The following is a 15,168-nucleotide window of genomic DNA, read 5'->3' on the forward strand; positions in this document are numbered from 1 at the left end:
CTACCCTGTGTAAAGGCTTATATATTATAGAATTTCTCAGAAATCTTCTACCTCTTCCTTTAGTAGACATTCCTCATGTTCCTTTCTTTGGATTTTGTTAACATACAAGAGTGACCATGTGCATTTTGGTACCATGGCTATTTCCTACCACTTGACTTCCATTTTTGCTTAAAAGTTAAATCATAGACCTAAAACCAATGGAGATCATACTCATGGAGTTTGTGTACTTTTCTATTGGGAAAATAAGTTTAAAACTTAATTATCACTGGTAATTTATTTGAATAACATTCAAATGACTGTTTGGTCAATGAGCGCTGTCAGGAGAAGAATAACAACATAGGTATATGTTTAGGAAAACGGAAGCGGAGTCATTTCTGGGTGTAAAGAAGTAGATAGATACTTTTCAGATTTTTCATAACCACTCTGCCCTGGTATAAAATTTTTAACATCATTGTTTCTCTTTTAGGTTAAGAAAAGTACTTAATAATTCCCTGTTGACATATAAATATGTTACCTGGGTCACGTAACATAATTAGCATCAATATAGTATAGTGAAATAGATTAGCCGTGCTATAGGAAACAATGCACACAGGTAGAAAAGAACATGGGCTATGGAGTTTGATACATGGTGGTTTGTGGGTTTTTGACTTACCAGCTGGGTAGTCTCTGTAGGTCATTCTGGTTTCCTCATCTTTAAAACAAGGAAGCTAATAAAATCACGTTTCTCCTAGAGTTGTCAGGATCAACTGCAAAAACACATATAAAGCACATAATCTAATTATTAGGCACATACTATATACTTGGTAAATGGTAGTTAATTTTGAAATCAGAAAACAGAGTTCAGAAAGACTGGTATTCAGGACAGATAACTTTTTATGTGGAGGAAGGAAAAAAAAAATGGAAACTAAACCATTGAGAAAGGAGAACAGTGAAAAAGGAGAAAGGTGTAGTTTAGGTACCTGAATCTGGGAGCTGGTCATAATGATTGGGGGTTGACACTGGAATCTGTCAGCCAGTGCAAGAAAAGGCCAATAATTACAGGGAAGAGTGAGGAAGGGCCACCCTGGAAGAAAAGTGTTAACATAGCAGGCCTGAAACTGCTCTTTTTAGAAAAGTCTCCTTGCAAGGTTGACTGTCATATGCTCAGACTGTTCCCTTCATTACTGACTGATAAGGTTAGTTCACTGTGCCTGGACTATTTGTTGACAAACTTGGAGGGGCTGAGAAAACAGGCATATTGTGGATCAAGTTCTATGCTTTCCTTCAGTATACACACAGTTTTAAGGGATTATGGTCAGTGTCTGATCTTGTAGTTGAAGATTTTAGAGGTTGGGCAGGCAGTTCTAGGTATTGATGAGGATTAAGGATAGCCATTGATCTGGATGACTTTGGAAAGGAAGTGAAAGTTTTTGGAGTTGAGAGGTCAAGGTCATTCTTATTGTCATCAGATGATAATGGGAAATGGGGCTGAGGGAGGATTATGAGCAGGGTGACCAAAGATCCTCCAAGAAGGTGAAAGAGTGATCAGAAAGTCAGTAGATGATGGTGTCCGGAGGGTAGTGTAGGTCAATGACAGGCCTGAATCTCAGGGGAGGGATAGGTTTGATTGAAGGTGGAACTAAAATAGCCAGACAGCAGAATCTTAGGAGTGTTTCTCTGCTTCCTGGTCCTATGTGGAGCATGGGAGGATGAGCAGACTCCTCTTAAGGTGTCTGTGCAAAGAAACCATATTTTAAAGGGAACCAAGCTTTAGGTAAAACAAGCAGAGCTGATACAGGTTTTTAGGTGACTGTCATTTGCAGTTGCCTCGCTGAGATGTTAGGGGGACAGAAAGTGAAGCGGGATCGGAGGTACTAAGAAGCTGTGATTACTGTTTGCAGCTATTCCTGAAGGCTTAATAATAATAATAATAATAATAATAATAATAATAGTAACTTTATTGCTATTAATATGACACTTAGTGTTTGCTATATACCTAATGTTGTTTTAAGTGTTTTTCATACATCATATATTTAATCTCCATATTAACTGTGTGAGGTAGATAGTATTATTAAATTATTTTAGATATAAGACTACTGAATTTGATAGAGGGGTTAAATAGTAATAATTTGCTCAAGGTCAGATAGTTTCAGGTCACAAATCCTGGAGCCAGGATTTGAATGTACTTAACACTGCCTCCTTTGAAAGGGCTGGAAATAAAGCAAAATTCCAGATGCCAGAGTACAACTGGATCTTGGTAGAATTGAAAAGAAAAGGTGAGTGAGTCTTTGTGATACTTGTGTTTACAATTTTACATTTCTCATGATTCTGAAATCTATTTCACTTCCACCAGGATGAGTTAATTTTGTTTGCTACCATTAGAGCTCTAGTTTAAAATAACTACTTTGTGTCATTGCAGTGAAAAATTCAGCCATAGCAACCATTTTGGTTGTGCCAATTTTATATTAGCACCAAAGAAACATGGCAGACCAAGCATATTGTTTTGCTGGACTTAGAATTTCCTGAGGGCTGGATTCTTCACTGAGATTTCTTATTCAAGAGGTGATCATAACTCATGGACTACCACTGACAAAAGTCTTGAGTGATGGCTACTGTTGTTTTTTAAGTCAGAGGTTAGTTCAATTACCGAATCACTTTTTTCTGTTTCTAGAGTTACAAGACATTGTCTTAGCTCTTGATGGGCTTGAAGGTGACATGATATCTGGGAAGAACTTGGAGAGCTTTCTAGGCAATATTGGGATTAAGTCACCTGAAGAAGAGGTAGAGAAAATTCTTCAGTCAGATCTTGTTTCTGGTAAGCATTTAAATATTATTATCCATTTTTTTGTTTTGGGTAGGAGTAACTGAAGAAAGTGTGCAAGGTTTTTGTTCAAGCGAATAGGGCTCCTTTGAGCTAATATCTATAGGTATTTGCTTGTATTGCTGTAAATGTCCTTAAAGAGGAGACTTTCTTTTAAAGTCCTTTTTTACAGTTAATGAGAATACTCTTAGCAAGCAGGTAGAAATTTTGTGGGGGAGTGGGCTCATTGGTATCCACTCTCTTTAGATAGATCTTGATTTAGTGACTAACACATAGTTTGGAAATTCCAGCTCTGTGAATAGAAAACCTAGCTTTGCTGGTTTGTACCAAGTAAAGTTATTGGACTTACAACTTTCTTAGTAGGTTAGTTGCCTTACAGGTAGAATCAGAACTAGCGTATCTACAATCTTGTAAGGTTAATTGCAAGGCACAGTGGGTGAAAATGAATCCCAAGTATCTTGTATGTAAAGTAAAGAAATTGTATGCTGGTTTTGATTTTCATATGAGCTTTTTAATATTACGTTTTCCAGGGATTCTTGTCTGTTCCCCTCCCCTCTCTCTCTTACAGATGACAACGTGGTGAATGTTAAAGACTGTATGAGGGCTTTGAAGGACACTCAGAAATTTTCCACTTTTGTTGGTAAGAACTTTATGGTAAAACTGTTGAATGGCAAACAACACAGGACTCATTCAGAGGTCACGTAGCCAAACATTATATTTGGTGCTCAGATCTTCTTTGTAGTATCTGTGCCAAATGTTTGTTTCATCTACATTTGAACTCTTCCAGTTATGGCAAACTTGATTACATTTGTTTTTCATTTAAGAATTTGTATTTGAATGGAAAAGATTGGGAAAATGACAAGGTTATGATGTTTTCCAATAGCTAAAGTAAGGACATTTTATTATATAATAATGGTAATTTTGAAACTGTTATAAAAAAATTTAGTGACCAGAAATGTAAGAGATATAAAGTGCAAGGCTCATGTAATGTCACCTTCTGGAAATATCCCTGTTAAAGTGTGGTAAATATCCCTTTAGCCTTTTTTATTTGAATCTATGAATATTTGTGTATTCTGATATTATTTAAAAATTAGACGCACTTGGGTGGCTCAGTTGGTTAAATGTCTGATTTTGGCTCAGGTTATGATCTCATGGTTTGTGAGTTCAAGCCCCACATTGGGCTCTCTGCTGTCAGCACAGAGCCCACTTCAGATCCTCTGTTTTCTTCTCTCTCTGCCCCTGCTTGTTCTCTAAATAAATAAATCAATTAATTAATAATTAATTAATTAAAATAAAATTACCATGGGGGCGCCCGGGTGGCTCAGTCGGTTAAGCGTCCGACTTCAGCCCGGGTCACGATCTCGCGGTCGGTGAGTTCGAGCCCCGCGTCAGGCTCTGGGCTGATGGCTCAGAGCCTGGAGCCTGCTTCCGATTCTGTGTCTCCCTCTCTCTCTGCCCCTCCCCCGTTCATGCGCTGTCTCTCTCTGTCTCAAAAATAAATAAAACGTTAAAAAAAAAATTTAAAATAAAATTACCATGTCCATAATATTCCACGACTTGCAGGTTTAAAGAAATTAACAGTGTATCTTAGATATTGTTCCATGTTCCATTGTATCATAAACAACCTCATTCTTTTTTTTTTTTTTTTTTTCAACTTTTTTTTTATTTATTTTTGGGACAGAGAGAGACAGAACATGAACCGGGGAGGGGCAGAGAGAGAGGGAGACACAGAATCGGAAACAGGCTCCAGGCTCCGAGCCATCAGCCCAGAGCCTGACGCGGGGCTCGAACTCACGGACCGCGAGATCGTGACCTGGCTGAAGTCGGACGCTTAACCGACTGCGCCACCCAGGCGCCCCGCAACCTCATTCTTTTTAAAGACTGCAATAATATTCCATTTGGGGGATGTACTGTCATTTTATCCACAACACTTTTGATGATATTTGCCAATTAAAAATCTGAAAATTTGCCAATTTTTCACCACTGAAACATTTTGATGAGCATTGTTGTATGTATATATGTGCATAAAGTTCTCCTGGGGGATAAAACCCTCAGAAGTCACACTGCTAGACTGAAATATATGCAGATGTGAGATGTTAACAGCTACTGCTTAATTATCCTCCAAAAAGTTTGTAAAAATTCACACTTTTATCAGTAATGGATATTATTTATTGAAAATTCTGCTGGTAAAAGAATTCTATTATTGTTTTAATATGCATGTCTTTAATGACTAGTGAGGTAAAACATTTTTCATATGATTGTCGAATATGCTTTTCTTTTATTTTAATTAGATTGTCTTTTTCATATGAATTTATAAATAGCTCTTTTTTTTTTTTTAAATAGCTCTTTATATATAAGGGACATTAATGTTCTGTCTTGTCTATTGCCATTTTTTTTCTAGTTTATTATTCATCTTTGACTTTGATTTTGGTGGACTGCTTATTGCCATCCTCTGTTTTATTTTGTCAGTTTTGGTAATTTTTATTCTCCTAGGAAATTTATTTTATTCAAGTGTTTTTTGGGAATATTAGTACAATCCTATGCAGTGATAATTCTTTTGATTTTTTTGTGTCTGGTTATTTTCTCATTCTTAAATTTGTATATATATATTTGTGTGTGTGTGTGTGTGTGTATATATGTGTGTATATATACACACATATATACACATATATATATATATATCTTCTTCTAGATTTCCTAGCAGATCTTTTAATTATCTCTCTTTTTAAAGCTCTACATCTTAGATTTATCTTTAGTGTTTCTATTTGTAGTAAAAAAAAAATTCTGCTTTTATCTTTAGGATGTCCTTTCTATTGTTCCCTTTTGTCCATTTTGTAGTTTTTCTAAGTTGTTTAAATTATGAACTTACTTTTTTCTTCTTACTGAGAAATAAATGTTTAAGACTATCAATTTTCATTTCAGTAAGACTTTGGTTTATCAAAGTCTTTATTCTTGTTTTTTTCTAAGCATATTCAGTTGTATTTTGATTTTCTCCTTGATGTAAGAGTTGCCTAAGAGAAAAACCTTAAATTTGAAAGCAATTATTTGAAAAATTTTAAATGAATTTAAAAATTTTAAATTTGAATTTGAATTTCATTATTGTCCTCTCTTTGTTGTTTATTTTTAGTTTACTGTGGTCAGAGAATGAGGTCTATAGTAGAGGATTTGATAGTTTCTGTGTTAATTAGATACGGAGTTTTTTCGATTTTTACATGTTTATTTAAAAACCGCATTAGGGGTGCCTGGGTGGCTCAGTTGGTTGAGCGTCCGACTTTGGCTCAGGTCATGATCTCGCGGTTTGTGAGTTCGAGCCCCGTGTCGGGCTCTGTGCTGACAGCTCAGAGCCTGGAGTCTGCTTCAGATTCTGGGTCTCCCTCTCTCTCTGCCCCTCTCCCACTCATGCTCTGTCTCTCTCTGTCTCAGAAATAAACATTAAAAAAAAATTAAAAAAACACATTAGTGGGCTTCAGGGACAGGCTAATCGTAAGGGACACTCATCCTACTGTTTGTCTTGGAAATCCTTATGACTCTTTGAAGCAGCGCATTCCATAATTTTTGGACAGCTGTAGAACTAGTCAATTGTTCCACATATTTGATGGAAATCCTGCCTTATAATTCCATTCCCAAACTTAACATTTGGACTCTTCCCCGTCAGTAGCCCTCCAGGGATGGGAGGAGAGCTCTTATATTTTCTTTCTTTTATGTTGAATCATCTTTTCTCTGGACTCAGATTTCCTTTCAACCATTCCTCACATGGCCTATTTTTGAAACTTCTTACCAATGACTAATGACTAACTCATGGAACAACATAATATATTAAATTATACTTTCACATAAATTAGCTAATTTTAAAGTAATTTATTATATATTTCTCTTAATGAATTCTGAAAGATTATTTTTTTAGACATGTACTTTAGAAATGTGAAGAGGTTTTTGTTTGTTTTAATTAAGGGGGGGGTGGTCAGTCATGGATTTCCTAGTTCAGATGTTTGATATTATCATGCTAAACATAATAGGCTTTGCTGATTCTCTAAATTGGGTAAAGTGAGCTGACAGGAGCAAGGGGTGTAGGGAAAGAAAGTAGAAAGGGAAGGATTGGAGTTTGGGAGCAGGTGTGACGAATGGAGGGTATTTTTTATGAAATGGTGAGCTCGTTAATAGAATCACTAGAGAAACTTTGGCATACTTTTTTGTTCATAAAGGAATAGCCCACGCAGAACCCAGAGTTTTAACAAAATAATTTTAAGAATAAAGATAAGGGGCTATAGAAAACTATAGTGGAGAACGGATTGCTCTACCTTTTTAAATGGCCACATGTGGGTAGTGGCTGCCATTTTGGACAGTGCAAAACTGGAAGAATCCATCAGTTTTACTGTTATGTTCCAAAAATTTAGATCCATGGACTGAATTACATGTTGCATGTATATTCTCTGTGTTTGTAGTATTGAATGACATCATCGGTACATTGGAATGTATGGAAGAAAGTGATCAGTCTGGCAAGGACAACTATGCAGATGTACTTGGAAACACCAATAGAATTTATTTCACTGATAATAGTTTTCAAGAAGTGTTGGATGATTCCTTGCTCGACGGTGAGTTGATTGAGCAGATAACCAGCAACTTGTAATAAAAATTTCTTCTAAAATTTTATCCAAGGTTTTAAAATATTTTACCAAATACTAATTAATTAAATCTTAATACTTAGTTCCTAAATACTACTGTAAATGTATTGAAATGCAATTTACTACAGATCAGATTTAGAGATATATCTTATATTCTATATTCACGGAGATTTAGTTATTACAGTATCAAATTCCTGGATGATCTCTTGGACTGCATTGTAAACTTGGTCTGAAAGTATTTATATACGTTGTCATATGGCTTTAAAATGTTTCTTTCTAGAGTAATTTCATTTCAAAGTTAATCCCTTTCCTTTTATGAATTTTAGAGAGGTCCTAATAGTTGTCTAGCTTTCTTTTTCTTTTAGGTGACAGGCTCTTTGAAAAATACAAGTTATTGTTGAACAATTAAACCATTGGTCTATATAACATTCTGTGTAAGTGTTGATCTGGCTATTTGCTCTATTTACAAAGAATTTACCTGATCCATCCATATTCTTATCTGGGATATACCCAGATGGGTTTTATCAATACTTGGAAAGCCATCCCCTGCCTTTAAATTTAACTTCAGCTAAAAAATGAGATCAGATCTGTGTCTCAGGGAAAACTGGCAATCTGCAAAGACAGTTTAGATTGTCAAAACTGATGGGGGAGGAATGCTGGGATCTGGTGAGTAGAGGTGAGGGATGCTACTAACCACCCTATAATGTATAGGACAGCACTCCCCCACATAATTAGCTGGCCCCAAATGTAATTTTGCTCAGGTTGAGAAATTCTGTTTTAGAGTTATCTTGTAAAATTGCCAAACCTACTATTTTGAAAGTACTTTTTAATAGGTTAGTTATATTTTTTTAATCCTGCTTGGATCACATTTTAAAAATTAATGTAAATATAATGTATCTTGATTCTAACCTCCTTTTGCTTCAAGGTAATACCTGTACTAGTTGTGAGTTATTCTAAACTGCTCTCTAACTGCGATGTGGTCCATCTATGCAAATGGACATATTTTGTTTCTATCACTTGTCCCTCAAATAGATCTCTGTATCAATTTGCATTTGTGTAGAAAATGTATAGGATGAAGCGTATAACTGCACCTTGTCCTTAGGAAAAGCTCCAGAATTAGATAGATAGGTAGGCAGGCAGGACTAAAAAAGGACAATTCAGACTAATAATTAAACACGTTATTGAATATATGAGCCTGGGGATTAAGCTGTTCTCTTAGGGATAAAGGAAGCATTTGTAACTTTAGAATCTCAGCCACATTTAAGAAGCTTGGTGGAGCTTGACGAATCCATGGAGTCTAAGAAGTAAGAGGAAGATGAGTAGAGAACGTTATTCTGGAAGCTAGTGGAGGATTTTGAGAAGAAGGGGATGGTCAATGCTAAATGTTATTGAGAAATGAAGTATGTAATTTATCCATTGGTTTTCTTCCAAACTGGGTAAAATCAGGATGCTGTTCCTTATGGCATAATCTCTCTATTTAAATTTGCAGACTTTAGGAAAGAGGCTTTGTCTTCAAATCTGAAACTACCAACAGCAGATGGTAAGGACTTTATATATGTATACAAGAAAGCATTCCCTATGAAGGAGTTATTTTTTAGGATCATTGCCAGGTGCCAATGGATTCCTAGTCCATTCTTCCCACTCCAGCCAGAGTAATTTTTTTTTTTTCAAAAAAGTAATCTGATTGTGTGATGTCCCCCTATTTTCAACTCTTTAAACATTTTTCATTGTTGTTAAAGATCAAAATCCTGCATGTCCTAGCTCTCTGGTATAATTTTGTACCATTACCCTTGCTTTCTGCATTTTCAAGTACAATGGCTTTCTTTCATTTCCTTAGAACTCCAACTACAAAGCTTTTGCGTATTTTGTTCCCTGGAATAGTTTTCCCTGACACTCTTTGCCTAGTTAATGTTTACTCATCTTTCAAATGAGTGATGGGGTGCCTGGGTGACTCAGTTGGTTAAGTGTCTCACTTTGGCTCAGGTCATGATGTCGTAGTCTGTGAGTTTGAGCCCTGTGCTGAGCTTTGTGCTGACAGCTCAGAGCACGGAGCCTGCTTCAGATTCTGTGTCTCCTTCTCTGTCTCAAAAATAGACATTAAAAAAAAAATTGAATGAATGTCAATTTCCTCTAGGGAGCCTGTCATTATCTGCTAGTCGAGGTCAGCTTCTTTTATTATAAGCTTTCATTAAACTATGTCTTTTTCATAGCATTTACTTCATACTATAAATACCCATTAATATTTTTTTAAATGACACTAGAAATGCTCAATATATTTTAGCTTATATAGTGACAAAAGTAGGAGCATCTGACTGGTTCAGTTGGTAGAACATGCAACTCTTGACCTCAGGGTCATGAGTTCAAGCCCCATGTTGGGTGTAGAGCTTACTTAGGAAAAAAAGTAGCAAAAATATTAGAGAACTTTGAATTATCTTAATTCATTAAGACCAAAATAATATAATTTCTCATTAAACTTTTTTTATTTGAGTACGGTGGACACACAATGTTATATTCGTTTCAGGTGTAGTGATTCTCTATACATTTTGCTATGCTCACCACAAACATAGCTATTTGTCACCATACAACAATATTACAATATCACTGACTATATTCCCTTTCCTGTGCCTTTTATTCCCATGACATAGTCATTACATTCCTGGAAACCTGTATCTCCTACTCTCCTTTACCCCTTTTACCCATTATCCCCCTTTCTCTCCGGCCACCATCAGTTTGTTCCTGTATTTATAGGTCTGATTTTGCTTTTCTTTTTTTTATTTGTTTTTTAGATTCCACATATGAGTGCAATCATATGGTGTTTGTCTTTCTCAGTCTGACATATTTCACTTAGTATAATACCCTCTAGGTCCATCCATGTTGTTGCAAATGGCAAAAAAAATCTCATTCTTTTCCATGGTTTTGTCAAATTCCATAATATACCACATCTTTATTCATTCACCTATTGATAGATAGTTGAGATACTTCCATATCATGGCTGTTGTAAATAATGCGGCAATAAACATATAGGGGTGCATATACCTTTTTGAGTTAGTGTTTTTGTTCTCTTTGGGTAAATACCCAGTAGTGGAATTATTGGGTCAAATAGTATTTCTGTTTTTACTTTTTGAGGAACCTCCATACTGTTTCCACATCAGCTGTACCAATTTACATTCCACCAACATTGCACAAGGGCTGCTTTTTCTCCACGTCCTCGCCAGCACTTGTTACTTCTTATGTTTTTGATTTTAGTCATTCTGACACGTGTAAGGTGATATCTCATTGTTATTTTGATTTGCATTTCCCTGAGATTGGTGATGAATATCTTTTCGTGTGTCTGTTGGCCATCTGTATGTCTTCTTCAGAAAAATGTCTATTTAGGTCTTCTGCCCATGTTAAAATCTGGTTGTTTTCTAGTCATATTTTTGATTATTTGGTTAATGATTCTTTTTCTTACGTGCCTGGAAGCATCATTGGGCCAAGAACCATGTTTCCATTTTGCTACAAGTCCTAGCATTGTTTCTCCAGATCCTAGCACAATTTTGGCTTTCAGAAGCCCCTTATTAATAGCTAATTGAATAGCTAATATTAGATGATATTTACTGTGCTAGGCATTGTTTCAAATCTTTTATATTATTGACTTATATAATTGTGAATATTTATGGAATTAAAGAATGACAATAAATCTGTCTTCTTATCTCATTAGCCTCATCTCTCATCACTTCTGCATTTGTATTTATTCTGTAACCATATTACTTATTATAATTTAAATTGGTTCCATATCTTCCATGTGCTTTTGGTTCCGTATATTTGCATGTGCTGTTTCCTTTCTGTATATTTTCTGTCAAACAAATTCACATTTTCCCCCCAAACTCAGCTCAAACATCACTCCTCAACCCATAAGACTTTTCAGAGTTATAGGTTAGGTGAACTGTCTCAGTGCTTTATATCTGAGTGCTCAGTGCTCATATCTGGCACACATTTTTCTCATAGTACCAACTATATAATGTATTATAATTTTATTTACAGACATGACAAATTCAGTCCCTGTCTTCAAGGAATTTAAAGGAAACTCTTTAAGAGGGCTGAAATTTTCATTGTTGGTCTTAGTAGCTATAAGATAAATGTTAGTAAAAATGAATATAGGTCTAAAATGGTATTATGGTATTCTTTCCAACTGAAGGTTTAGATCTGTTAGTATAATGCAACGATTTTCGGACTGTGGAAACATACATGACAACTTCGTTTTGGGGTTGAGAGAGAAATGGGGTGAGAAATGGTATTGACAAAAAATTGAAACTCCCAGTAATGATCATGTTTTATATTTTAAATTGGTGTGGTATCAACAGGACTACATTTGGTTGTATGGGTTGTGCTTGCACAAAGATGCCTGGTTGAGAGGGTACAAGTAGAGACTGAAATGCATTCTACATTCCACTGTGCTCTCCAGGCTAGGACCACCAATGCTAGATTGCAGCTACCTAGAGGAAGGTATGCCTCTTTGTAATTGATACATAGAGAGGGGTGCCTTTTTTCAATTCACACAAAAGCACAATATAGACTGGTAGTGGCCCTGGAGATCAAGAGCTTTAATCTCAAATTTTAGCATTTTTTTTTCGTTTATTTCATCAGTTGATAGAAGTCTTTAGATCTACATGTACAGGATGTTACTATTATTTAAGAAAGGGTCACAGCTTACTCAGTATTTAATGGATGAGTGGATTCAGGTAACCCATCATATTCTGCATATAATTTTTTGGTTTAATTTTTTCTTTTCTTAAAATGTTTAGTTTTAAGAGACAGAGAGAGAGAGAGAGAGAGAGAGAGAGAGAGAGAGAGGGAGAGAGGACAAGTGGAAGAGGGGCAGAAAGAGAGACACAGAATCTGAAGCAGGCTCTAGGCTCTGAGTTTTCAGCCCAGAGCCCAATGCGGGGCTTAAACCCAGGAACCATGAGATCATGACCTGAGCTGAAGTTGGATGCCTAACCGACTGAGCCACCTAGGCGCCCTTAATTTTTTTAAATGCTGCTTGAAATAAATAGGTTGTCAGTTACAAGTAGAAAATACTTTGCTTTTTTTCTGCAGAGATTTTAGTTAAATATATATACTTAAATTGAGAGTTCACCTATAGTGGACTCTGGGCAAACTATTTTGCATTTTTTAAAATAATAGTATCTTATATATATTTATTTATCTTTGTAGCAGTTAAAGAAGCTGCTTATATCTTGACAAGTGTTGATAATGGCAAGATTGGCATACGTAACTTGGAGCATGCCCTGAAAAGTTTGAATGTTAATTTAGCTGAGGAGGACGTCAGTGAAGCCCTTAAATATTGTGACATCGGTGGTGAGCATTTTTTTTGGCTTGAGATTCTGCTCATTTTTTCCTGTTTATAGGAACCAGTTTTAGAGTGTTTTATATGGAGGTAAAATGCTAAAGGCAGTCGCAGTGAGGCCTAGGTTGATATAAATTAGAGCCAAAATAGTCTGCTAATTTATTTACTGACCGTATCTATCTGTTCATACTCTACATATGCTTATTTAGATAATTAGCATTCATTTCTTGTAAGCATGGGTGGGAAAATACCATTATGTAATAAAACAAAGACATGACATCAGCAGCTTCATTTTGATCTGCAGTCTTTCTTCAGAGGAGACCCAATTTCACCTTTTATTTTGCTTGTCCCATTCTGCTTTTTTAACCAAAGGAAATACCCAAGGTTTCATTACATCTCAGAAGAATAATTATTTAGTCTTGATCATTGTTTCCAAGTGGTCACATATTTATCTTTGTTTTCCATCTTTGACTTCATGTATTGTGAACTTGATCTCCTTTCCTATTTACATCCACTCTTAAGTGTCAAATCGTGTGGGAATACTTCTAGAAGCTGGTGAGTTTTACCAGTTTTAGGTGGCTTTTTATTTGGGGTTTATCTTAACCAGCTTGTTTTTTCTATGGGAATCCCATGAGCATGTCTTAGGTTTAAGAGTACCTCCCCAGCATTGATTGGTTATTGCTTTTGCCATAGATTATTATTGACCTCAATCAATTTTTATGTTTTGACCTGGAGTTTTTCATATCATGAGAGTGGTATAAATTTAGACCCTAAGCCCACATGAGTTGCAGGAGATTTTTCACAGGTGATCTTTTTTACCCACTGCCTCTCAAAATTGGGAAGATTTAGGTCACCCTGGTGTTTACATGGGCCAGTGAATATAATATTTTAATCTCCCTTTCACTGGATTGAAATTCTTTAAGCATCCCAGTTTCATTTGGTATCTAAATTCAAACTCTCCGTGTAGCAGGACCCAAGATTTCTTTTATGAATATGCATGAACATTTAAATCAAGCACCTTGCTGCTTTTGGATCTAATATGTATCCCCAAATAGCTGTAGGCTTAGTATTCACTTGGTTTTCCCCTCTGGATCTCTGTGCCCACTTAACGTTTTATTATTTCCTTTTCATACAACTTGATAATGCATTTATAGAATAAAGTATTTCATACAGCATCTTTAGGAATTTGTAATCATTCCTGTGCTACCCAGCTTGCCATTTTGTTATAAGTTAAAGTCTTTTCATTGTAGGTATAGCCCTATATTTTCTGCTGTGGTTACATTACTGCATTTTATTTCCTGTGTGTGTGTGTGTGTGTGTGTGTGTGTCCCAATAGTTAACATTGTCACCTCTGGCCTTAGACTGCCTTAGTTCAAATACAGCCTCGAGCACTTTCTGGCTCTTGTGACCTAGACAAGTTATTTAATTTCTCTTTGCTTTCATCTTTTAAGGATAGGCACATCAAGCATGTTATAGAATGAATTCTTGTGCATATTTTAGTTAATAAATGTGAAGCATCATAAAAGGATACTTAGTATACATAAGGAACTCAAAAGTTATTTTAAGTTCTTACTTTTGAGTAAGAAGTCAAAAAAAGTGAACTATTAATATCATTAACTGATCAATAGGTGTGGTTCCTGAAAGTATGAAAAATTACATTGAAATAGTTTCAGCCATTTGAGAGAGAAAATAAGGTAGAATGAGATTTTAGGTATTGTTAATCAGAGCCTTTATTTTGTGTACTGACTGAGTATCAGGGTTTTAATGACAATATGCTTGATTTTGATATTTCCGGATAATAATGAGGTGAATTTAAAAGATTTCTTTGAAAGAATTAAAGGAAGTCCACCTTTCAAAGAGTCCGTAGGTAAGTGAATACTTCCAGTTTAAAGAAGTGACTGTAAAATAAAGATAATGAAATCACATTTAAAAAAAATCACTAAATGGATTTCAAGTGTTTAATTTGTAGTCTCTATAGTGTCAAAAAGGATTTCAAGCAGCTTATGCGATATAAAAAAAAAAAAAAAAAAAACAAGTGAAAATGGGACAAAGTTATAAAGGAGGGAAAAGAAATAAAACAGGGTCGAAGAAGATACACAGTAAATACCTTTGCTGTTAATATAAAGTCCTTCCTCAAGAGGAGATAAATTTTTCTTCACTCAAGGGGTTCTGGATCTATGAATTAAATCAGGTGTGGAAATTGGGTGAAGGACCACTACCCTCTGTGCTGTCTCAAGACAGGCCTTTGGAGTTTTCAGGTTTACCCAAATGGACTGGCCATTGATTTCATTTATAGAAATCTTAGCTTCATCTATCTAGTTTCTTTAAATGCTTGGGCCATTAATCCCTGTATCATTCTTACTACCATGTCATTTCTGTGGCCTAACCACATCATTTTGCCCCTGCTGCATAAAGAC

At 35.6% G+C, this 15,168-nt stretch overlaps 1 protein-coding gene across 1 annotated transcript in view; it reads left to right on the forward strand.

The window, feature by feature from the left end:
* The window catches only part of LOC145715136 (EF-hand calcium-binding domain-containing protein 13-like), a 14,324-nt gene extending 869 nt beyond the window's left edge, over window positions 1–13,455 (forward strand). The window contains exons 3-8 of the mRNA XM_081794753.1: window positions 2,651–2,794; window positions 3,369–3,440; window positions 7,243–7,392; window positions 8,912–8,962; window positions 12,619–12,762; window positions 13,445–13,455. Of these exons, the coding sequence (XP_081650879.1) occupies window positions 2,651–2,794; window positions 3,369–3,440; window positions 7,243–7,392; window positions 8,912–8,962; window positions 12,619–12,762; window positions 13,445–13,455 (572 nt within the window). The remainder of the gene's footprint in view (window positions 1–2,650; window positions 2,795–3,368; window positions 3,441–7,242; window positions 7,393–8,911; window positions 8,963–12,618; window positions 12,763–13,444) is intronic.
* Window positions 13,456–15,168: the final 1,713 nt, after the last annotated feature.

The sequence above is a fragment of the Panthera onca genome (assembly GCF_046562875.1).
Source record: "Panthera onca isolate mPanOnc1 chromosome E1 unlocalized genomic scaffold, mPanOnc1 haplotype 2 h2.Chr16_ul_15, whole genome shotgun sequence".
Classification (NCBI taxonomy): Eukaryota; Metazoa; Chordata; class Mammalia; order Carnivora; family Felidae; genus Panthera; species Panthera onca.